This window comes from Marmota flaviventris, chromosome 4 (assembly GCF_047511675.1).
Source record: "Marmota flaviventris isolate mMarFla1 chromosome 4, mMarFla1.hap1, whole genome shotgun sequence".
Classification (NCBI taxonomy): domain Eukaryota; kingdom Metazoa; phylum Chordata; class Mammalia; order Rodentia; family Sciuridae; genus Marmota; species Marmota flaviventris.
The window spans coordinates 143426513-143452075 of record NC_092501.1 but is presented as its reverse complement, the minus strand read 5'-3'; the positions used below and the strand labels follow the sequence as shown (position 1 = coordinate 143452075).

The following is a 25563-nucleotide window of genomic DNA, read 5'->3' as shown; positions in this document are numbered from 1 at the left end:
AGAACTGAATAAACAGTTTACACACAAACAAGAGATGTATAGAGGTAGCCTTTTCCTACTTTGAGCTGTACAAAATCAGCTCATCATTCTCTGAGACCTGAAATTTGAAAGTTTCTTTGAATCCTGAAGGCTGCAAATGGCCATGCAAAATAAATATATTGAGTCGCACTGTAAACGCTATGGATACCATTTGGATTAGGAGAAAAAAGAGAAAGAAGAGTAGTTGAAAAGCTCATGAACATTCAAAGAGGTCCAAAAATTTTTGATCTGAGGGCTAAGCTCTTCCATAGTGTCATGCTGAGAAAATGCAAATGAAAAAGCTGTCATGGCTGATGGTATAGCTCAGTGGTACAGCACATGCTAAGCTTATGCAAGGCCCTGGAGTCAATCCCCAGTATGGGGGGAAATGTATATCAAGAAGCATGAAAAAAGAAATAACCAAATGAAAGAACAGTGAAAAGACTTCATGGGGAGAAGTACCTGCCTATCTGCTGGGCAGAGAAGGACAGTCCCAAGTGAAAGCACTTTCCAGCGTGATTAAACAAAAATGAGAAGAAAAGGTTGTAAAATGAAAAAAAACCCTCCTCGTTTTCAGGGAGAAAAATAAGTATTAAAGTTATTCAAACAGAGACCTAAATGGTGTGACTCTACTTTGTGTACAACTAGAGAAGTGAAAAATTGTGCTCTATATATGTACTATGAATTAAAAAGCATTCTACTGTCATGTATAACAAATTAGAATAAATAAATAAATTTAAAATTTTTAAAAAAATAGACACAATATCTTTATTATTTATTTATTTATTTATTTATTTATTTATTCATTCATTCATTCATGTGGTGCTGAGGATTGGACCCAGTATCTCACAAGTGCGAGGCAAGCGCTCTGCCACTGAGCTATATAACCCCAGCCCCTAAAAAAATTGTTTTAAATCCCTCATATCCAATATGTACAACTTCAGGTGTTATTAGCAAAGGTATTGTCATCGAGGTGAATGTGAGTGACCTGAGGAGGTAAGATTATCTGGGGGAAATATGCCCAGATTACCAAAATCCTAAAAGGTGCATATCATTAAAATCAACAAGGATGTGGAGGGAACATCGAAATAGAATACAAATCAAATTAATTCAATGGCATTAGAAATAAACTACAAAACTTCAGTGACAGGGATAGGGAAGAAACTAACTTAAATAACTTTGGAAAATAATACTTCAGATACTATCAGAGGAAAGAAAGAAAGCACTATACCTAGATACTGTACTCTATCTAGTTCATCATCTGTCACTCACAGGGATATTGATTAGCAATTCTGAAACAAGTTTATCTATGTGCCAGGATGAAATGAATAAACAAATAAATAAAGGTAATGAGAGCCAAGTTTCTCACTCTCATAGAAACAGGAACAAAAAGTAAAGAGGAGTAAACTAGAATGAACTCTTTGATGCTGAATGAAATCAGAGTTGTTGGCATGAACTTGTAATGAGAGCATAAATAAAAATCATATAAATAAGCATAGCCAGTTATGGGAGAATATACACACACAGTTCCTAGCTCTCTGCTGCGAGTTCAGAAGCAGTGACGTTCCAGTAGTAATGAGCATATCCTGCCTAGATCTTAGTTTCTAAATGCTAGACCTTAGAGCTGGGGTTGTAGCTCAGTGGTAGAATACCTACTTGCCTGGCATGCATGAGACTTAGGTTCCAGCCCCAGAACCTCAATAAATAAATAAATAAATAAATAGGAAGTAAATACTATCCTTTAGGAAACCAATGCTTCCTTGTTTCCTGGAGAAATATTAATTATAAGACTGAGGCAAGAAAAATACAAGATGAATCTCAACTATCTTGTAGTACCAAAAAAGTAAAGTACTTGAAAAAAGATGGGGACACATTGAAAGGACACAGGAACCAAGTTGTAATAGCCCCTGTAGCCAAAGCCAGCACTATTTGAGCAACAAAATAAATAAGGAGAGTAATGAAATAAGGACAGAATGAAATAAAATCCATGAATCCATAGTGATCTAAGTAAATAAAAGTTGGGAGAAGGGACAGCTCTTTCTCACAAAATAAGTTCAATTAATAAATATAGAGGAAATGAAAGAAAAAGAATCAGGTAAACACCATAGTAATGGGTGCTAAAATTAGTAGGTAAAAATTGGATGATAAACAGGATATTTACATCTTCCCCAAGACCCTTATTAACAACTAGGGGAAAAACATAGTAACATCACAGTGGAGGAATGTGGCATAGTTTCTCAATTTAGTGATGGAGACCACGTTGCTAGTCAGGAGACGCACTGATCTCCTACAAGGCCTTTTATGGGACACTAGGAAGGACACACATTGCTTCTGGGAAATTCTTGCCCAAAACGCATAATTTCAACCTCATTATGAGAAAACAGCACACAGATCTGAATTGGGAGATGTTCTGTAAAATAACTGTCCAGTATTTTTCAAAAATGTCAAGGTCATAAAAGACAAAACTGAGGAACTGTCACATACTGAAGGAGCCTAAAGAGACATGACACCTGTGAGATGCTGGATGGGATCCGGGAATAGAAAAGCCATAGTAAAAAGGCTGGCGAAATTCAAATTAGGCATGTAGCTCATCATACTATTAGTTTTCTGGTTTTGGTCACTGTAGTATGGTTGCATAAAATGAGAACAGTCAGGGAAGCTGGATGATGTGTATAGTAAAACGCCCTTCTACCTTTTTTTTTTTTTTGTGGGGGGGGGGGGGGTACCAGGGGTTGAACTTACAAGCACTAGGCCACTGAGCCACATCCCCAGCCTTATTTTGTATTTTTTTAAATTTAGAGTCAGGGTCTCACTGAGTTGCTTAGTTCCTTGCTTTTGCTGAGGTTGGCTTTGAACTCACAATCCTCCTGCCTCAGTTTCCCATGCCACTGGGATCACAGGCATGTACCACCGTGCTCAGCTCTCTTCTTCTTTTTTTATATCATCAAATGAAAAACTGTTTATTTACATATGGTGTACAATGTGAAGTTTTGTCATTGTTTATATATTCATTATATATCAAATATACATACACACACAATATGAAATTATTAAATCAATTAACATTTACATCTCACATCCTTATTATCAGATTTTGTGATGAGAACATTTAAAATCCATTCTTATAGAACTTTTTAAGAATACAACACTTTATTATTATTTAGTCACCATGATGCACAATAGATCTCCAGAACTTATTCCTCCAAACTGAAACTCTGCACCCTTTAACCAACACCTCTCCATTCTTCTTGCAGTACTATTTCTGCAGCTTCTCTGTAAATCTCAAACACTTTCAAAATCAACCATTGTTAAAAATGAGAAATGGGAGCTGGGCACAGTGGCGCATGCCTGTAATCCCAGTGTCTTGGGAGGCTAAAGCAGGAGGATCGAGGGTTCAAAGCCAGCCACAGCAACTTAGTGAGGCCCTAAGCAACTCAGTGAGACCCTATCTCTAATAAAATATAAAATAGAGTTAGGGATAGTGGTCGAGTGCCCCTGAATTAAATCCCCAGGACCCCGCCCCCCACCAAAATGAGAAATGGGTACCATTTTGAATAGACAAATCTAAGGGTCTCAGAGGAGAGAACAGCAAAGAAGAATTACATGATAAAAGCAGAGAGGTGGTGTGGCACCAGAGGCCCACAGCATTGGGATAGCCCTGAGTCCTGCCAGCCAGAACCTGAGGGATGGTTTAGAAGACCAGGCAAAGTCCTCAGTGCCCACCTGGGCTAAGGTGCACAGTCCCATGAGGCATTGGTATTTAAGAGACTGTGGCATCTAAAACCTTAAATGTTAAAAAAAGAAAAAGTACAACTTCTGTATTAATGGTGAGGATCAATTCATTGATCATCTTAGAACAAGGAATTCTAATGAAGACGTGACATTGCTTAAGAAATCCCTAACACAGTTGGCTGCTTACATAATTAAAACAGTTGGGCAAGCTGTGAAAAGTCCAGAGACTCTACATATGGTGTTCTATCACAAAGAGAAACATTAAAATATGTCACCCTTTTCTAAATTCTATTACAGGGCTGGGTGCAGTGACACATGCCTGTAATCCAATGACTCAGGAGGCTGAGGCAGGACGATTGCAAGTTCAAAGCCAGCCCCAGCAATTTAGCTCTAAGCAACTTTAGCAAGATCCTATCTCAAAATAAAAAATAAAAAGGGCTGGGGATGTGACTCAGTGGTTAAGCGCCCCTGGGTTCAATCCCTGATACCTAGAAAAAAAAAAAAAGAAAGAAAGAAAAAGAAAATCCATTACAAAAAAAAAAAAAAAAAACTCACAGACAAACAAACAAAACAAATCTAGATCTCTAGAAGAGTGGGGTATGAAATGGCACAAAAAGAAAATGAACTGGCTTGTACAGGCTTCCTGCCCAAAAGACAATGCTGTGGGAATCAGCGATTTCAAAATCAGCGATTTGGGGTCTTCACAAACAGAAAGCCTTTCTTTAAAGGATACTGGGGATTTTTAATTTTTTTTAAAGTTTTCTCAAGACCATGATACAATGACAAGAGTTCTGTACAGAAAGAATTTGAGACCAAATGCAGCTTTAACTTTAACCCTGGAGGAAGAGAGGTGTAGGTGAACTTATGACCTATTTGGTGAGAAGAGGTCATCCTGAGAGTTGTGGTAGACCACCTGCCTGCTCTCACTGTTCACAGGAAGAAAAACAGCACATTTCCTCAGATGGTATGTGGGCTTGTTGTCTTTAGTAAGTTATTATTTAAAAGCAAATGTGAAGAATATGTAAGAATTGGTCTAGACTGTCTGCAAGCAGTCATGAAAAGGGATTCTCAGAACTATCATTCCAGAGATTATAAATGATGGAAATATTCAGGTTTCAAAAAATAATTAAATGGGTTATGAGAATAGTAAAATTGTCTTCTAGGTTCCAGAAATATAGCTGAAGATGTGCTTGCTTATTTATTTGACTTGCATTCACAAGTTTTTTTTTTTATTCTACTAAAGAGTGTTTGGTTATTAGAAATGTAGTGGGACTAGAGATTTCCAGAAAGATGTCTCATCTGAAAACTGAACTGTGGAAGAAATAAAAACATTTTTTTAAACCACTGAAATTCTAACATGTTTACTTCACATTTAAATGGGAAAACATTCCAAAGGAACAGATTCACCTTCAATGAGATGAAAATGCACTGTAAAGACCGTTTATTTTTGCCGCAGTTAAGATCTGTATGGTCATTTGTTTAATGTGGCCTAAAAACTAGTGAGTTTTTATATATTCCTGAGTATTGCATAAGAATATAATTTACACTATATTAAAAAAAATAATACAGGGGCTGGGGATGTGACTTAGTAGTAGAATGCTTGCCTAGCATGCGCTAAGGTCCTGGGTTCAATCCCCAGCACTGCAAAATAAATAAATAAACAAACACAGGATTTATTACCAGGAACCAAGTCTGATTGTCATTAGATTTTTGTTTTTAAGATTGTGTTTATAAAACACTAAATGTATACAGCTACTTTTCTATACTGAAAAAAAAAAAAAAACAGTGAAGTTTAAACTCTCATAGCAAAGAATATTTGCAGTCTGTGATCATTTCAGTTTCTTTCACTTTAGAAAGAGAGGGTGGGAGCCATCATGTTGGATGAATAGCATAAAAGAGAGGAATAATGAAAAACAAGGTTGGAACTTGAAGGAGCCAAAGCCGGATTAGGGAGTAATCTGGATCCCACTCTAAGTAATGAGAAACCACTGACGGTTCTGAGCCAGGCCATGGAGGGGCATAGCTGGGCCTCAGAAAGACCAGTCTGGCAGCCATATCTGAGATGACTGCAGCAGGAAGAGGCTGCTTAAGATTTGTGAATCTGGGGCCCGGGGTTGTGGTTCAGTGGTAGAGCACTTGCCTAGCATGCATGAGGCACTGTGTTCGATCCTGGCACCACATAAAAACAAATAAAATAAAGATAAATTTTAAAAAAAGATTTGTGAATCTGAGGGAGTTAATGAAGGGGTGAACTAGGGAAGTGGCAGAGATCAAATACGAGGTGATTAAAATGAATTAGTTAGTCTTGGTAGCTGACAGAATGTGAAAGAGTGGGGAGGAGTCCAAAATGATTCTCAGCTTTTAGGCTTGGGAACTGAACAAGGGTATAAACCAGAAGCTGGGTGCTATGGCTCACACCTATAATCCCAGTGGCTTGGGAAGCTGAGGCAGGAGGATTGCAAGTCCAAAGGCAGGCACAGCAACTTAACAAGGCCCTAAGCAACTCAGCGAGACCCTGTCTCTAAACAAATATTAAAAAGGGCTGGGGACATGGCTCAGAGATTAAGAGCCCCTGGGTTCAATCCCTGGAACAACAACAACAACAACAAAAAAAAAGATAAGTGGAAGTTGGGGAAAACAGAAATGAAATAAATTACTAAGTGGATTTTAATATATCAATGGAAAAATCCTATATCCAATTGGAGGTGGGAAATTAGGGATTCAGCCTTCGTGAGAAGCCTGGTCTCTCTCTAAGGAGAAAGGAAAATACTCACTACTTCTTCATTCTGGAATCAGTGTCCTCTATGAATGCACACTAAAAGGAGAACATGGATCTTGATACACATACACACTCCCCCACACACAGAGGTCTCTGTGATGGAGCTTGAACCCAGAGGATCTTGTGTACCAAGCATGTCCACTGAGCTATGCCCCGAGCCAGAACACAATTCTGTGATGAAATGGAGTACCAAGTAGCTAGGAGTACAGAAGCCACAGCTGCACCAGATGTGAGTGAACAACACACCTAAATACATCAGAAGGAAAGCTCATTTAGCCAACAGCTTACAAAATACAGTCTCCAGAGAAAAACAGCTAAAGCTATCATTTCAATATTACTTTACCATGGGATACTCTGACGACTTCTCAACAGATGAATCATTGTTCTTATGAGTGATTAAAACACATTTAATCACAGGCAGATCTTGATTGGTAATAGTCTCAAATATCATTATGGAGAAAATAGCTGTAAAACAAAATTAAAATAAGGGTGTTTATACATGCACACCTTAAAAAAGAAAATATTTTATCTTAGCACAAAGTGATAAAATATAACCAGGGGAAACTGACCAACATAAAAGCATGTAGGAAGTATAATTTTGTGAAAGCAAGTCTACCTTACATCAGAATAGAAGTATGGAAAGCAGGGAGGTTCAACAGAATCAACTGCACTGATGGCAATGTTTCATACGCGTGCTGTCTGATATAGCAGTGATTAGCCACATGTGGCTCTTAAGCTTTTGAAATGAGGTTAGCGTGACTGAGAAACTGATTATTTGTATACAAGCTGTTCTTTTTTCTTTTTTCTTTCTTTTTTTTTTTGGTACTGGAGATTGAACCCAGAGATGCTTTACCACTGAGCTGCACCCCAAAGTCCTTTTTATTTTTTTATTTTGAGACAGAGCCTCACTAAACTGCTGAGGTCAGCCTTGAACTTGTGATTGCCCTCCTCAGCCTCCCTAACTAACTGGGATTACAGGTGTACACCACTGTGCCGGGCCTATTCTTTTTTCTTTATGGATGCTCATAGAGTCTTTTCTTTATAACCATTGCACTAAAATTTTCAAAATATTGTGCCTTGTTGAAAGTCTATTTTCATCGGCTGTGCTGGGTACTCAGCAGGCCTTTTCAATCTAGAAACTCATAGCCCTCTGTTCAGAGTTTTTTCTAATTAGTTCTCTAGTTCCTTCTCTCCCCTTCACTTTCTGTTCTCCTTTTACTGTATCTGGATGTTTTCCCCAAACAGCCATCAATTCTTGGCAGTCTGCTCACATACAAGAATGAAGCACTAAGTGCCTATTGCAAGCTCTAAGCACATGATGTGGCCTGTTCCCTGATTGTCTCTGGAGGTTGGGTCCTTTCTCATGAGCTGGTCAGATTTTCCAAAGAAGGTGTCTTTCTCTTGCCTGCTGCCCATGTGCTGGGAACTGATGCTGGCAATTTACACTCTGGGGTCCAGCAGTAGAGAGCAGGCTGCTTTAATGCTATCAATTTTTGTTGTTGTTGTTGTTTGGTTTTGGTGCTGGGGTTGAACCCAGAGCCTCAGCATGTTAAACAAGTGCTCTACCACCAAGCTACATCCCCAGTCCAAAGCTCCCAAATTTTACTTTCTTCTTCGTTAATCCTATATCTTTATATGTTTATATCTTTGTTTTGGATATTTTTAGAACTTCATTGCAGTATAATTGACAAAAACTACAAATATTTTAGCATACTTTATGACATTTTGATGTATACATACATTGTAAAGTGAATACCACAATCCAGCTAACTTATCCAGCAGCTCACAAACTTATCATCTTTGATGATAAGCTCACAAACTTATCATCTTTTTTGAGATCTACTATCTTAGCAAATATATGTTGTACCTTTAAAATCATCTTTTGCTGTGATTTGAATGGCTTATTTGGTAGAGGCAGTAGGTAAATATGGGTTCAACCATCTTTCTTCCTTATAATCTGAGACAATCTCAGAGAATTGAAGAACTTTTCCTGTGGCACTCTTTAGTGTTCTTTTTCTCTCTCTCCTCTTTATTTTTAAAATTTTAGTTGTAGATGGACATTATACCTTTATTTATTTGTTTACTTTTATGTGGTGCTGAGGATTGAACCCAGTGCCTCACATGTGTTAGGCAAGTATCTACCACTGAGCCATAACTCTAGCCCTCTCTCTCTCCTGGTAAAAAAAACATAATTTTGTTAGTATAATTAACATGATAAATTATACACATTAAATATACAATTTGATAAGCATGTGTATATAAAACCATCACCACATTCAAGATGATTTTCACCCCCCCACCCCAGAGTTCACACATGACCCTTTGTAACCCTCCCCTCCCCCAAGCCCAAGCAACCTCTAATTTGTTTTCAGTCATTATACATTAGTTTGAATTTCTAGAAGTTCATACAAATGAAATCACACAGTAATTTTTTTTTCTTTACAGGGAGAAGGATTTTGCTTCCTTCACTCTGTTAAGGAATTTGTTCAAAATTGATGGCTGAGTACAAATCAATTATGTAGATATTGTACGATATTTTAATCTATTCACCTATTAACAGACATTTGGGCTATTTCCATTTTTGCTCTTACAATGAAAGTTGCAGTGAACATTGGTGTAAAAGTGTTGATATGAACATATTCTTTCAATCCTCTTAGGTAAATACCAAGGAGTTGAATGTTTAGGTCATATGATAGGTATATGTGGAACTTTTAAAGGAAGTGCCAAATTGTTTTCAAAGAGATTATATCCTTCTATATTCCCACTAGCAGCATATGGGAATTCCAGTTGTGTCACATCCTCACCAATATTTTGTGTATGAGACTTTAATATAAGCCATTCTAATAGCTGTGCTATCTCATTGCGGTTTCAATTTGCATTATCCTACCGGCTAATAATTTTAAGCATTCTTTTTTTTTTTTTAGAAAACAAGCTTTATTATTATTATTAATATTTATTTTTTAGTTTTTTTCGGCGGACACAACATTTTTGTTTGTATGTGGTGCTGAGGATCGAACCCAGGCCACACGCATGCCAGGTGAGCACGCTACCGCTTGAGCCACATCCCCAGCGCTAATTTTAAGCATTCTTGTGATATACCTTAACTTCTTTGGTGGTGTGTCTATTCCCATTTTTGCCCAAATCAAATCTTTTTTAATGTGGTTATTTTGTTATTATCTAGGTTTTTTAAATTGACAAAAATGATATACATTCATGGAGGACAATGATGTTTTGACATAGGGATGTATTGTGGACTTATTTAAATCAAACAGGTTAACACATCCATCACTTTACATACTTATTTTTCTATGGTTAAAGAACATTTAAAATCCACTTTCTTAGAAATTTTCAAAATACCATGTCTGTTTTTTGTTTTTGTTTAAGAGATTGGCTCATGTCAGGCAAACATGGTGAAGAACTCTTGTAATCTCAACAACTTGGGAAAACTAGGCAGGACAATTTAGAAAAAGAGCTGGGAATTAACTCAGTGGTAGAGTGCTCCTAGATTGAATCTCCAGTACCAAGGAGCTAGAGGAGTGTGTGTGTTTGGCTCTTGCTATGTTGCCCAGGCTGGCATCAAACTCCTGAACCCAAGTGATTCTCTCCTGCCTCAATGTCCTTATACCTGGGACTACAAGAATACACCACCATGTCCAGCTAATGTGTTTGTTTGTTTGTTTTGTTTTGTTTTGTTTGGGGTACCAGGGATTAAACTCAAGGGCACTCAACCACCAAGCCACATCCCTAGCCCTATTTTGTATTTTATTTAGATCCTCCTGCCTCAGTCTACAGAGGCGCTGGGATTAGAGGCATAGGCCACCCTGTGTTTTTTAATAGGCTCTAATGTGGTTTTTAATATGAACATTTTGACATTTATTTATTTTTTCACCTATCTATGAAACTAAAAAATTAGGAATACCTACAATGGCTCAGAAAAGAGAAAATACATCATCAAATCAAATGCTGACATTTTATTTTATACATTATTATTAACTATAGTCACCATGCTATAAAATAGATCTCCAGAGTGTATTCCTCCGGTCTAACTGAACTTTGTACTCTTTATGATTGAGTTTTGATAGCCCCCCACACACACACCCTGAGGTGCTGGGGATGGAACCCAGAATCTTGCACATGCTAAGCAAGTATTCAACCACTGAACTACACCTTCAGCCCAGGAATTTTTTCCTTAAAATATTCTGAACATAAGCCTTTACTAGATATGCAATTGGAGAATATTTTCTGCTAGTCTGTGGCTTGTTCTTTTTTTAAATTTTTTATGTGGTGCTGAGGATTGAACACAGTGCCTTCCACATGCGAGACAAGCACTCTACCACTGAGCTACAACCTCAGCCCCCTGTGGCTTGTTTTTTGAAGAACAGAAATTATTAATCTTTTAAGATTTATCCATTTTTCTTTTATAAAACATGCTTTTGGTTTTGTAGCTAAAAAAATCTGCCCAATCTGAAATCAGAAGTGTTTTCTTCTACAAATTATATAGTTTTAGGTTTTAAATTGTTTTTTACATTTACATTTTAGTTTTACATTTAAGTCTATGATCCATTTTGAGTTAACTTTTCATCCAGTGTGACATATGGATCAATTTGTTTTACATATGAATATGTTTAGATATGAATATCCAATTGTTCTAGCACCATTTATGTGTGTTGAAATACTATGGCTGTTCCACTGAATTATATTTGTATCTTTGTAAAAAATATTGACTGTATATTTCTGGTCTGTTTCTGGAATCACTATACTGTTATAATAATCTATTTATCTGGATGCTAATTCCACATTGTTTTCATTAATGTTGATTTATTTTTTTTTAAATCTTGAAATCAAATACTATAAATTCTTTATCTGTGTTATTTTCAAAGTAGTGTTGGATATTCCAGGTCTTTTATATTTCCGTGTGAATTTTAGAATCAGCATGTCAATTTCTACAAAAAGATCAACAGGGATTTTGACAGGGTTTTCACTGAATGTCTAAAATTATTTGGGCAAACTGATATTTAACAACATCAAATCTTGCAATACATAAATAGGGCACAGTACAACTCTCCTTTTATGTAGGTCTTCCTAAATTTCTCTTAGCAATGTTGGGTAGTTTTCAGTGTGTGGATCTCACCCACTTTCATCTCTGTTTCATATTTTTGGATATTATTTTGGTATTTTCCACCTAAATTTCTGCTTGTTGGTTGCTAGCATATAAAAAAGACAATTGATTTTTCCACACTGATCTTACATCCTGCAAACTTACAGAACTCACTAGTTAGTTGCAGTCACTTTTTTGTAGGTTCCATAGAACTTTCTGCATAGATGATCATGTCATCTGTAAATAAAGACAGTTTTACTTCTTCCTTTCCAATGTGGATGCTTCCCATTTATTTTCCCTGCCTTTTTACACTGGCTAGAATCTTCAGTACAATGTTGAATGAAAATAGTGTGGGCATGCTTGTTGCTGACCTTAGGAAAAAATATTTATTCATTTTAGCATTAAGGATGATTATTAGTTATTTTCATAAACACCCTTAATTAGTTTGAAGAGGATCACTTCTATTCCTAGTTTATTAAGAGGTTTTATCAGGAATAAATGTTAAATTTTGTCAAGTATTTCTTCTGTATCTGCTGAGAGGATGATATAGACTTGGTTCTGTTCTGTTGCTTCTTAGTGTTTTTTTTTCTTTCTTTCTTTCTTTTTTAGTCTGTGAATATGATAAACCACATTGATTGATTTTCAAATATTAACCAACCTTGCATTCCTAGGATAAACACTATTGAATCTGATGTACCATCTTTTTTATATTGTTGAACTCAATTTATTAAATATTACTAAGAAGTTCTGCATTGAATTCATGACAGTTATTCATCTGTGGTCTTTCTTTAATATCTTTAACTTTTGTATCAGAGTAATACTGGCCCCATGGAATGAGTTAAGGAATATTAACCTCTATTCAATTTTCTGTAAGAATGTCAAAGGAGTTTTATTTTCCCTTATGTTTAGTGGATTCTCCAAGGACAGCAATTGCTCCAGTAATTTTCACTGCAGGAAAATTTTAAACTACAAATTCAATTCATTAATTATAACAATATTTAAGTAATCCATTTTTCTTGAATGAGCTTTGGTGGTGTGTCTTGCAAGGAATTTTTCCCCATCAAATCGAAGTTGTCAAAGAAAGGACATAAAGTTTTTGTTTTGGTTTGGTTTTTCATTGCTGGGGATTAAACCCAGGGCTGCCTGTGTGCTAGGTAAGGGCTCTACCACTGAGCCTCTCATATTATAGTCTAGTCCCTCATATTACTTTTTCTATCTATAGATTCTATAGTGTGTTGCTTCTCTCATTCTGGATATATGCAATTTGTGTCTTTGCTCTTTTTTTCCGGGTTGCTTTAGTTAGAGGTTTATCAATTTAATTGACCTTTTATTGTTCTTGGTTGCATTGATTTTCTCTATTTTTTTTCCTTTTCATTGATTTTCACTCTGATTATGATTATTTTATTACTTTTGCTTTTATGGGATTTAATTTGTTATTTTCCTTTTGTGTCTCATGGTTGAATTTGATGTCATTTATTTGAGATCCTCATTCCTTGCTAATATAATACATAGCAATATAGCATTATAGTTTAGTGCTTTAACTAATAATAATTTAATAATTAACTATTTAATAATAATATAATATAAATTTCTGTTTAAGTACTGCTTTAGCGGCCTCCCACAAATTCTGATATACACTATTTTCATTTTGATTCACTACAAAATACATTTTAATTTATTTTTTGATCTCTTTTATGACCCATAGATTTTTCAAATTTTTTTAGTTGTAAGTAGACACAATACCTTTATTTATTTATTTTTATGTGGTGCTGAGGATCAAACCCAGTGCCTCACATGTGCTAGGCAAGCACTCTACCACTGAGCTACAACCCCAGCCCATGACCCATAGATTTTTTAGAAGTATGTTGTTTGGTTTCCCAATATTTGGGGACCATTTTATTATAATTCCAGATTATCTATTTTAAATTTCTAATTTAATAACATTGTTTCCAGAAGATATACTTTGTATGTCTTGAATCTTTAAGAATTTATTGAAACCTGTTTCATAGTTTTGAACGTGTTCTATCTTGGTATGCATATTATGTACGCTTAAAAAACCATACATTCAGTATGGGGTTGTGGCTCAGTGGCAGAGTGCTTGCCTAGCATGTGTGAGGCACTGGGTTCCCTCCTCATATAAATAAATAAAACAAAGGTCCATCAACAACTAAAAAAATAAAAATTAAAAAAAATTTAAAAACTATGCATTCAACTGTTATTGAATAAAATGTTCTATAAATGTGTTGATATCAAGTTGGTTGATAGTGTTATTCAAGCCTTCTATATCTTACTGGTCTCTTTTTCCTTGTTCTATTAATTAATTATTGAAGGAGGAGTGCAGAATTCTTTGAATATAATTGGGATTTGTCCTTTTCTCCTTCACAGTTCAATTAGATTTTATTCAAGCTTTGTTATCAGATGCACTAATGTTTAGAATTCTCATGTTACTTTGATGAATCAGGTCTTTCAGCTTTGTGAAATGATTGTCTTTGCTCTGAAAAATACTTTTGTTTAGAGGGTGGGTACTAGGGATTGAACTCAGGTGCCCTCGACCACTGAGCCACATCCCCAGCCCTATTTATTTTATTTATTTATTTTTTTAATTTGGAGACAGGGTCTCACTGAGTTTCTTAGAACCTTGCTGTTGCTGAAGCTGGCTTTGATCCTGCCTCAGCCTCCCAAAGCAGTGTGATCACAGGCACGTGCCACCACACCCGGCCAAAATATACTTTGATACAATTATAGCCCCACTCACTCTTTCAATAAGTGTTAAAAGAATTTTTTCCTGTCCTTTTACTTTTAATCTATTTTGGATTGAGTTCATTCATGTAGCATATAGTTTGGTTTTGCTCTTTTTTTTAAACCAAATCTGAACAATTTCTGCCTTTTAGCTGTGATATTTAGGTTATTCAAATGTAATCAGATTACTGACATGATTAAATTTAAATCTGTTATTCTTTGTTTTCTATTTGTTCCATCTATTCAGAATTCCTTTTTCATCTTTTCCTGTCTCTTCTGGGAATAAATGAATTTTTCATAATTCTACTTTATTTCCCTTCTTGAGTTAATACCTATGATTTTTTTTGTTGCTATTATTTTATTTTTTAATTTACTTTTTAGGTGTAGATGGACACAACACAATGCCTTTATTTTTATGTTAGTATTTTAATAGTTGTTTTAAGGTCTGCAGCATCCATGCCTACCTTAAAGGTCTACTTTTAAATGATATTACACCTTTTCATGCATAACATCAATACATATTTCCATTTAACCCCTTACAGTTTTATGGCATTGTTGTTATTTATTGAACCTCCACGTTACAAACATCCACAAGACACTATTATTATTTTTGTTTTAAACAGTTAATAATCCTTTAAAGGGGTTTTTAAAAGTCTATATTTACTCATACAGTTACTATTTCCATTGCTTTTCATTTCTTTGTGTAGATCTAGGTTTTCATCTTGTATTATTTTCCTACTATCTGAAGGTCTACATTTAACATTTCCTATTATGCTGGTCTGATAGTAATTATGTCTTTCAATATTTGTACATCTGAAAAAGTACTTGTTTCTTCTTCATTTTTAAAAAATATTGTTTTAGTTGTAGATGGACATAATATCTTTATTTTATTTATTTATTTTTATGTGGTGCTGAGGATCGAACCCAGGATACATGCGAGATGATTGCTCTACTACTGAGCTACAACCCCAGCCCTCTTCTTCATTTTTGAAAGATATTTTCCTACATAAAGAATTCTACACTCACGTTATTTTCCCCTTAGTTCTTTAAAGATGTTGCTTCATTGTCTTTTGGCTCATTGTTTATGACAAGCTGCTGAATGGATGATCTTTTTTCTCTGGATGGTTTTAAGAATTTCTCTTTATCACTTGAAACAATTTGATTATAATGGGCCTTTAGTAGTTTTTTTCATAAGTCATGTTCCTGGGTTTCATTGGACTTCTTGGAGCTGTGGGTTTATCATTTTTTTCAGACTTGGCAATTTTTCCTCCAAACATTTCTTCTGTCCTCTTTTTCTTTACTCTCCTTCAGAATTCTAATTACATTTGACCACCTAAAGTTCTCCTGCAGGTCCATGATTCTTTGTTCATTCTGAATAGTTTCTTATGCTATGCTTTTGAGTTCCCTAATTTTTCCTTCTGCAATACTTAACCTGCTACTAATCGTGTCCAGTGTAATTGTAGTTTTCATCTCTAAAAATTCATTTGGGGTAATTTTTTTTATATTTTGTATGTCTCCACTTAACAGGTATAGTCTTTGTCTTCCATCAGTCTTCAGAAATAAATGAAAGATAGCTATAAGAACTAATTTAACACTCTTTTTTACTAATTACACATTCTATATCATTCCTGGGTTTGTTTTGAATGATTGGTTTTACTCCCTTATTATGGGTTGAAATTTTCTCCTTCTTTGTCTAGCAATTTTAAATTGGATGCTAGACATTGTGAATTTTCCCTAGTGTCCAATGTTTTGGCATTCTACTAAATATTTTTTTAACTTTTTCTGGTATGCAATTAAATTTGTTGTGAATATTTTGTTCCTTTCAGGTCCAATTTTGAAGCTTGGTAATGTCTGACCAGAGTACATTTAGTCTAAGGTTAATTTTTCTTCACTGGTGGACTTGATAAAGTAATAATCTCTGTTCTTCAAGACGTTGTTAAGAAATGAAGACAAGCCACGGACCAAAGAAGATATTTCAGAAAACATGTCTGATAAAGGATTTGTATCCATAGCACACAAATAATTCTTAAAACTCAATGGTAAGGAAATAAACAACCCAATAAGGATGGGCAATGCCAGAGCAGGGATTCTAGCTCAGTGGTAGAGCGCTTGCCTAGCATGCTTGAGGCACTGGGTTCAATCCCCAGCACCACATAAAAAAATAAAATAAAGGTATTGTGTCCATCTACAACTATTATAAATATGTGTGTGTGTGTGTGTGTGTGTGTGTGTGTTTAAAATGGGCAGTACCAGGCATGGTGGTGCATGCCTGTAATTCCAGCGCAACTCAGTGAAGCTCTCAATTACTTATCAAGATGCTGTCTCAAAATTAAAAATAAAATGGGCTGGGGATGTAGTTCAGTGGTAAAGCACCTCTGTGTTCAACCCCTGGTACCAAAAAAAAGGGGGGGATATTTTAGAAGTTACTTCACCAAATAAAATATAGAATAACAAGCAAGTTGCTTAACATCATTAGTCACTAGGAAATAAATATCAAAACCACAATGACATATTGTTACACCTTACTAGAATAGGTAAAAACAAAAATAGAAAACTAAATACTACATGCCCACAATGATGTTGAGCAACTGCATACATTCTCATACATTCTTGGGGCAAATGAAAATGGCACAAACACTTTTAAAGTCAGTTTGGCAGCTTCTGATAAAGTTAAACATTTGCTTAGCATACAGTCCAGCATAAAAACCACTCTTAGTTATTGCCCCAAGAGAAACCAAAACCTAAGCTCACAAAAAACTTGTATTCAGGGCTGGGGACATAGTTCAGTTGGTAGAGTGCTTATCTCACATGCACAAGGCCCTGGGTTCAATCCCTGCACCACAAAACAAACAAACAAACAAAAACAAAACAAAACCCTGTATTCAAATGCTTATAGCTGTTCTACTCATAATTGACAGAAACTGGGAACAAATAAATAACCAGTCAGCTGCTTAATAGATAAATGAACCACTGAACATCCATCCATACATTAGAATATGACCCAGCAATAGAAAGGAAAAACTACCAATATGTCACAATATAGATAAATCTCAAAAATTATGCTATGTGAAAGAAACAGACTCAAAAGGCTACATATTGTACAATTCCACTCATAGCTGGACAAGGTGCCTATAATCCCACCTATTTGGGGGATTGAGGTGGGAGGATCACTAGAGCCCAGGAATTCAAGACCAGCCTAGGCAATATAGTGAGATCCCATGTTTAAAAAAAAAATCCAATTATATTATTTTTTTCTTTTTGGTGCTGGGGATTGTGAGGATTAAACCCAGGAACGCTTAATCACTGAGCCATATCCCTAGCCCTATTTTATTTTATTATTTTATTTTGATCTCATTAAGTTGCTTAGGCCCCTGCTAAATTGCTGAGGCTGGCTTTGACCTTCCAGTCTTCTTGCCTCAGCCACTGGGATGCCATTTGGAAAAAGCAGAAATGATAGCAACAGAAGAGAGACTACTGGTTGGCAGGGTTTGAGGATGGGAAGTTAGGGTTAACTACAAAGTAGCATAAGAGAACTTTTGGGGGGAATGGAAATGTTCTATATCTTGATAATGGTGACCATTACAGGACCAAATAGTTTAAGTAAACTCATAGAACTGTACACTTAAAAAGGCAAAATTTAACTGGGCCTGGAGGCACATTCTTATAATCCCAGCTATTCAATAGACTTGAGGGGAGGAGGATCACAAGTTCGAGGCCAGCCTGGGAAACTTAGCAAGACTCTATCTTAAAATAAAAAATAAAAAGTGTTGGATGTAGCTCAATAGTAGAGCACCCATGAGTTCAATACCCAGTACCACAAATAAAAATAAAAAATAATAAAATTTAAAAAGGCAAAATTTACTATATGAAAACCATACTTCAACAAACCTTATTTTTAAAAGGGCCAAAGGAGAAAATTTGCCACCATCAATATTAAGGTTCTTTCCAAGAATCCATTTCAAAACCCTAGTGGAAATTCCCAGATTCTAGTTTCAAATCCATTTGGAGCAATAAGGGTGACTGGAATTGTAAAAAAAAAAAAGTTCTTAAACTGGTGTAGTTAAAGGGAGAGGACTGGCAAGGGTGTGGGGGTGTGGTTGGCATTAAAATAAAATTTCAGGTTAAAGTAAAATCTACTTTCCACTGAAAGAGTTACATACTTAGATGTTACAAAACAGGAGAATGTGAAAACACTTCATTTTCAAGTCAAGTCTTCTTGTGAGGCAAAGAGAACCGTGTAAGAGTTGGAGATATGAGTTCTGAGTTCCAAGTACCTCCTCTAAAAGTTTAGCTTTGATAACTTCAAATTTGAGCAAGTTATTTAACCTCTTTGCATCCCATTTTCCTCTTCTGGAAAATGAGAGACTAAGGTCCCATCCGCCCTAGTCATCCACTATGTTCTTCCTCTGTAAATTCTCACCATCTTCTTGTACCTCTGTGTGAACAGCTACATACCTGGGTAGCCTCCCAAGAACCTTAAACTCAAATTGAATTCACCTTTTCCTCCTTAAGCCCATTCCCACCTCTACCCTTCTCCCTGAGTTATTATCAACACATCCACTGTCATGGGAACCAGACACTCACAAGACTTTTTTGTTCTCCTTCATGCTCCCACCCCCACACATACACACACACACACACCTCCTTTCCCTCCCTCCTTCTTCTTCCCTCCCTATGTTGCCCAGCCCATCCTCAAACTCCCAGGCTCCACAGATCCTCCTGCTTCAGCCTCCCAAGTAGCTGGGACTACAGGTGCACACCACCAAGCCCAGCTCCAGAAGCCATATTGACTCCTCCCCACCTTCACTTCCCTCACCCAAGCAACTGCCAAGGCCAATACTTTGACTTCTTAATTATTCTCAAATCTACCCTCAGCTCCACATCTCTATTACCTTTGATCTAACTAAAGCCTTTGTGGTCCTCTCTGGCCTGGATTACTGCCAACCTCTTCCTGGTCAACCTCCCTGCCCGACATAGGCTGGTTGACCTAGTATCCATCCTTCACAGACAACAGAATTGCCTTTCTAAAACACAACTGCTTTATTTAAAACCCTCCACAACTGGCAGCAATGGTTCTTATCCTTTTTGAGTCACAGATACCTTTGAAAATCTGATGAAAACAATTAATCTTCTCTCCAAAAATAACTAAAAATAACACCCATGTGCATATGCATACATGGGCGAGTAAGCGCATGCACATACACACACACACACAACAGACACAGGGACCCCTGGAATCCCTCCAGGGGCTCTTGGCCTACATGATAAAGTCCAAATCTTTTACCATATTACCAAAACTTTCCTTACAAATAACACAGGATGTTCAGACAACCCTGGTTTTTTTTTTTAAAGCTGTCTACTGCACGGTTTTTGTTTTTGTTTTGTTTGTTTGTTTGTTTTAGTTGTGATGGACACAATACCCTTTTTTTATTTACTTGTTTTTATGTGGTGCTGAGGATTGAACCCAGTGTTTCATACATGCTAGGCAAGCACTCTACCACTGAGCCACAACCCCAGTCCACTGCACAGTTTTTAAACAATTTTCTATTACAGCTTCACAAATGATAATAACTGTAATCCTGGGGACTACACATTGTGTCCCAGCAACCCAGGATAGTGTAAAAATTTTCCATCTACTCCATGTCTGTTACCGCTGAACCTTGTTCTTTGCTATCTTATTTGCAGGGAATGTCCTTACCCCCGATTTTCCCATCAGCTCTCACTGTTCTTTCCAACTATGACCCTGGCATCATCCTCTTGTGAGCTTTGCCTTCTTTTCTGTTTGGATTAGAGGCTAAGTCTCTGTGCATATTTCCAATATTGCACCATGATTTTCCTTCTGTGCATCTGACCTTTTCCCACTGGCACCTCCATTATTAGACTGTGAGCTGAGAGCAGGAACCAATTTGTGGGGTTTTTTGTTTGTTTGTTCTGTTTTGCAGTGCTGGGAATTGAACCCAGGGCGTCATGACCTAAGCAAGTGTCCTACCACTGAGCTACATCCTCAGCCTGCTACACCCTCAGCCAAGTCCTGGGCATGCAGAGTGTTCAAAAGCCTCCAGGGAAGGAGTACAGAGGAAAAGAAGGAGGGAGGGAAATCAAATCCTGCTGATTGACTGCATCCTAATGATTTTTTTTAGACTTCACATATTTCTTTCCGCAAAGCACCTGTCTTAACAAGGAATGTTGCCATGCTCTGGTTATTACCTGATGAAGAAGTAAGATATCTCCTTTTTGCAAATGAGGAACTTCAGAACAGAAAAACTGCCAGCCGCAGTAAAAAGCACATGTTTCCTAACTGTGTTGTTGGTCCTAATATATGCATTGCCTCCAGGAACGGAATATTTAACATTAGGAAAGTCGTATCTCAAATATTAAACTTTATAAAAACTAAATTTGGTGAATATCTTACCACCAAAACACAGCATTTGAAAGAAATAATGGCAATGTCCTGCTTTAGATGTAGACTGTAAATCATTCTACAGAGGATTCTTGGCTATCAATTGACTCTATAATGACAGCAGCAAAAAAAAAAAATTCTTACTGTTTAACCTAAAAAATACCAAGAGTTCCTCTTTTAGGATCTTATGCAATTCCTCTAGCCACAAAAGAACAGTGGTTGTGTCCTTTATATTATTTTTATATTTCCTTCACATCTGTTGGTACCTAAAGAACAATATTGCATGAGTCAAATTAACGACCATTGATGACTTCTACTAAAGTTTTCCTCACTTCAGGACCTCTGAGGATACAACTATGGAAAGCACGGATCAAAAGTAAATCACTGGAGCTGCGGTTGTGGCTCAGTGGTAGAGCGCTTGCCTAGCACTCTAATGAGGCACTGGGTTTGATTTCAGCACCACGTAAAAATAATGAATAAATAAATAAAATAAAGGTAGTGTGCCTATTTACGTTAAAAAAAAGTAAAACACTTAGGTTTAAGTTCATGGAGCCCCCAAAAGACATAGAAACTTTCTACCATATAACTATGGCTACCTGAGAGGTGGCCAAACTTTTTTTTTTTTTTTTTTGGAAGTTTTGGGAAAACTTAAGGTCATAAATTCATCTGATAAAAATCGCTCAGACCAACTGCCTACCATGAGAGTCACAAGGGTATGCTCTTACAGAATGAACGGAGGACACAGCAGAGTAGCAAGATCAAGCTATAAAGAAAGCTGAGCTGATTTCTAGTCTTCCTTCTTTGAATTCTTACTCCTATTATCTGTAAGGTCCCTTCCAGAAATCAAGAAAAAAAAAATGGTAAAAAATGCAATACTCTTGAGATCATTTGCTTTTTTTTTTTTCTTCTTCTTTGTCAAATCGAAATCTTTACCCAAAGGTTAGGGTGACTGATGTCTGGTGGGTACTTGGGGAGTCAGCAAGATGGCAATCTTGAACATTTCGTGATAGAAGCTCTTGACACACTGCTTTCTGAGTTTCATTAGAGAATGAAAACAGGAGAGAGAACACAGAACTGCAGATACTACAAAAGTGTATCCATCCTGTGGGCTTCTCCAGGGAGCAGGAATGCTCTCCCAGAATAAAATGTAGTCAGCAAATTTATTCCAAGAATCATAGATAATGCTTAGAAAACTGTTTCTTGCTGGGTGTTGTGGTATGTACCTATAGTCCCAGCTACTCAGGAGGTTGAATTCGGGGGCCAACTGAGCAACATAACAACATCCCCAACTAAACAAACAAACAAACAAAAAGGCAAAAGGTGACCATACTTAACTCTGGAACAATACTTTTTTTCTTTAAATGAAAGAGCATTTTCTTTCCCATAGGCATTCAATACAATCTAGCCATATGTAAATAGTTTTAGGAGGTAAAATGCCTAGAATTCCTATTCTGATTTGGCTGAAACTTTCTTCATTGAAGCATGCTATTTTTGATCTATAGATATTTGGTGATCAAAGTAACTGTTGGAATTACTTTACCTTCTCCTTCACCCACTCCAAAACATACAAAAATAACTTTTGAAAGGTTTAACTAACTAAAAGAAAGCTTCTTGCTAAAACACTTTTCCTGGGGAAACGCAAATACCATGCATTTGCTAAGCAGAATAAACTGGTTATTTATACCAAAGTTCCCCTACCTCCATCTCATTCATCTTTGTACCCTTTATGCCTAGCAGAGAAATAGGTATTCAACAAAGTTTGTTAAGTAAAAATGATTCTTTCCCTAATGCATGCTTTCTCTTTATTTTCCTGATCTGAAGTCTACCCTGAACTTCCATATTTCATATCTCATCACCCAATTATTTTTCATTTAAGTAGGTGATTCAACAACAAATTAAACAACAACAACAAAAAATCTTAGCAGATTACTGTTACTGAGAGTGCTTTTTTAATTATAAAAAGTAGATCATTCTTTAGTGGATGGCAAGTACTTCCCAGTTAAATGTAAGAGGACAACTGACTGTAGATAGATACAAAGTACCCAAGACAAGTGAATAGGGAATCCAAACCTAGATGGCCAGAATCAGAGCTAGACTTGTAGAGTTAGAGGGGACTTTAACAACAGTTCACCAGGTCCAGTCTCCCATCCAATCCAAACCAATCTGTGCCCAGTATCCTTTCCCTCCACCTTCTCCTGATTCATTGCTCCCTGGGCCAGAAGCTAAAACAAGCAAGAAAAGCAAAGGATGACTACTATATAGCTTGTAATCCAAGGCTTTGAATATGAATTTTCTGACACTAATGAAAGAGATAGTATCACAGTTATTGAAATACTGAAATGCTCCTCTCTTCCTAGTGTCAGTGCATATGCAGATAAGGCCCATTCTCCCAATGCCACAAGACTTTATAGGCATTCATGAAAGGCAGTGCTTACAACATAAAGGGGGGCATAACAATGGCTTCGTTTATATGAACTTCAAAGACAGGCAAATTAGTATCTGGTATTACAAGTCAAATGGTGGCTACTTTGAGAATAGGAATTGAGAAAGGGTGGAGCTAGAGCTGCTCATATCTTGACCCCATAGTGGTTATGTGAGTATATTTATATAGGAAAATTAATGGATTTGTATTCAAGATTTGTGCATATTTACTGCATGCCAGTTAAACTTCGTTTATAAAAATCTGGAGAGAAAGAGATACAGAAATTTCTAAGATCTTTCCTAAATATAAAAAAAAACAATGTGGCTTAAATATGTTCCAAGTATTGATCTTCCATGTGCTCTACCACTGACCTACAACCCCGGTCCCTTTTATACCTTTAGAATGTCTTTCATGCTACAGGAAAAGGCACTAATATCATACAAAACAGAAAGTTAACTTTTCGTGTTAGCAGAATCTGAAAAACATACTGTGCTATACATATGAAATGCAAACATTTACCTAGTAAAGATAAATGTTTAAGAAATGTAACCTTTGAGGTTTTTTTTTTTTTTTTCACTTTTCTCCTTATTTTCTTACTCTATAATTCTTAATTACTTGGGAATAAAACTATTGGAAATAATTGCTGCATTGCCATACTGCTAATATTTTCTCTATTTACCACAGACTTCATGTTGGAATCTTTCAATTTTGGAGCTGGAGGAGAAGCAGTAGTCGGTCAGATACAAAAGGCTGGGGTGGTGAGCACGGGTCCCAAGGTTGCAGACCTAGGACAGGGAACAGAGCTCCCAGGCTACCAAAACTCTGTCTCGTCAAACCAAATTCGATTCAACCTTCTCATCTTTCCAAATAGAAAACTGACGTGAACCGGATCGGAAAGAGATTTTTTTTTTTTTTTTCAATCACAACTACGCTATCCAGCAGCTAATTTGGGAGGAAGAACTCAAAAAGTCCTTGAAAATCCCATTAGGGTTTAATCTCGGGGGAAGAAAATGTAGGAAGAAGGGGCGGCTGGTATTTTAATATGTAAATCTTGTTTGCATAATATTTCCAAAGTAACTAGTCGTTGATCCAACCGAAATTAGGTGGGGGTGGGGTTCGTTATTTGGGATGACTCGCTTTGGGAGAGGATGCTGGAGAATTTTCCCATCAGAGTTCACCCCATAAATCAAAACCTCAGAAGAAGAGTTAAAGTCACCCCCCACCCTGGGCGTCTACTGTATCCAGGACTCGGTTCAGACGTGGTCCCGGGCCACCTGGAGCAAAGCTCGCGGCCGCAGACTCACACGGACTGCCCACCGCCAGACCTTGCGGGCCGAGCAGGCGGACGCCGCGGCCCCGGACCCGGACCCGGCGCCGAGCCTTGGAGAGGCCGCCCGTGGAGTACGGGCCCGCTCAGGACCGCGGCAGTGACCCGAGGAGGGACGTTAGCAAGAGGGAGGAGGACGAGGGGTGGGAAAAGCTGGGGCCGTGGGCAAGTTCTGGGCGAGCCGGGAGGGCGCGAAAGAGAGGAGGGGCGCAGGAGGCGATGGAAGGAGCGAGCGTGGGGAGGAGCGAGGCGGCGGGGCCGGAGGAGGCGCGCGCCCGGGTCCCCAGTGCAGGGTGGGGGCCGAGGGGCCGCACTAGGGACTGCGGGGGTCTGCGAGCAGGCGAGCAGGGCCTTACCGAGCAGCGGCAGCCGGCCGCCGCGGCGCGCCAACGCCGGCATGGCCTCCAGAGCCCGGGGTCCCCAGGCCGCGCCAGCCCAACCCTGCGACGCCGCCCCGAGCGGCGCGCCCCGCGCTGCAGGTGGCTCGCTTAAGGATGCGCGTCACCGACCGCAAATTCCCTCGGACTGGTGCAAAGTGGAAGGGGGGAGGAACCCTCTCCCTAGAGGCAGGGGCTGAGGCGGGAGCGCCGAGGTTGGGCCGAGCGGGTAGCCGGTGCCTGGCGCAGCGCTGCGGCCGAGCCCACGTGCCTGCCGCGGTCCGCAGCCTGCGCTCAGCTGCGCCCGGGGCTCCCCGATTGCAGCGGGGGAGATAGGGCGCGGTCCTGCCGGGGAAGTTGCCCGGGCTCCGCGACTCTGACTGCTTTGCTGTCCCCAGAAGTCCCCGAGCCCTCTCGTTCGGATTCCGGAGCATGGGGACCTCCCTAGTGGAGCGCGAGGATCTTTGAGACCCCAAGAAGGGTGCTGAATCCGTGCCCCACACAGGCAGCTCTATGGGTCTTATTCCATGCTTGGTAGCTCTTAATTATGAACTGCTTTCCTTTGTCTCCCCCTCCATCTCCTAGGATGCTCAGGACCCCTCCAGCAGTGGGATCTAGAAGAGCACCTCGGTTTCAATGTCAACCAGAACAACTGGGAGGATAACAAACAA

The 25563-nt window shown here is 38.0% G+C and overlaps 1 protein-coding gene across 2 annotated transcripts in view; it reads right to left on the bottom strand.

Annotated features, from left to right (window-relative positions):
- The window catches only part of Flt3 (fms related receptor tyrosine kinase 3), an 82337-nt gene extending 57442 nt beyond the window's left edge, over nucleotides 1-24895 (bottom strand). Inside the window, exons 1-2 of one of the 2 annotated variants that reach the window (XM_027928736.2) lie at nucleotides 24872-24895; nucleotides 6873-6994 (exon numbers count right to left, since the gene is read on the bottom strand). In XM_027928736.2, the coding sequence (XP_027784537.2) occupies nucleotides 6873-6980 (108 nt within the window). In that variant the 5' untranslated portion in view covers nucleotides 6981-6994; nucleotides 24872-24895. Of the gene's footprint in view, nucleotides 1-6872; nucleotides 6995-24871 lie in introns of those variants that run through there. The other variant, XM_071611587.1, reaches the window with a different exon arrangement.
- Between the last annotated feature and the right edge of the window lie 668 nt (nucleotides 24896-25563).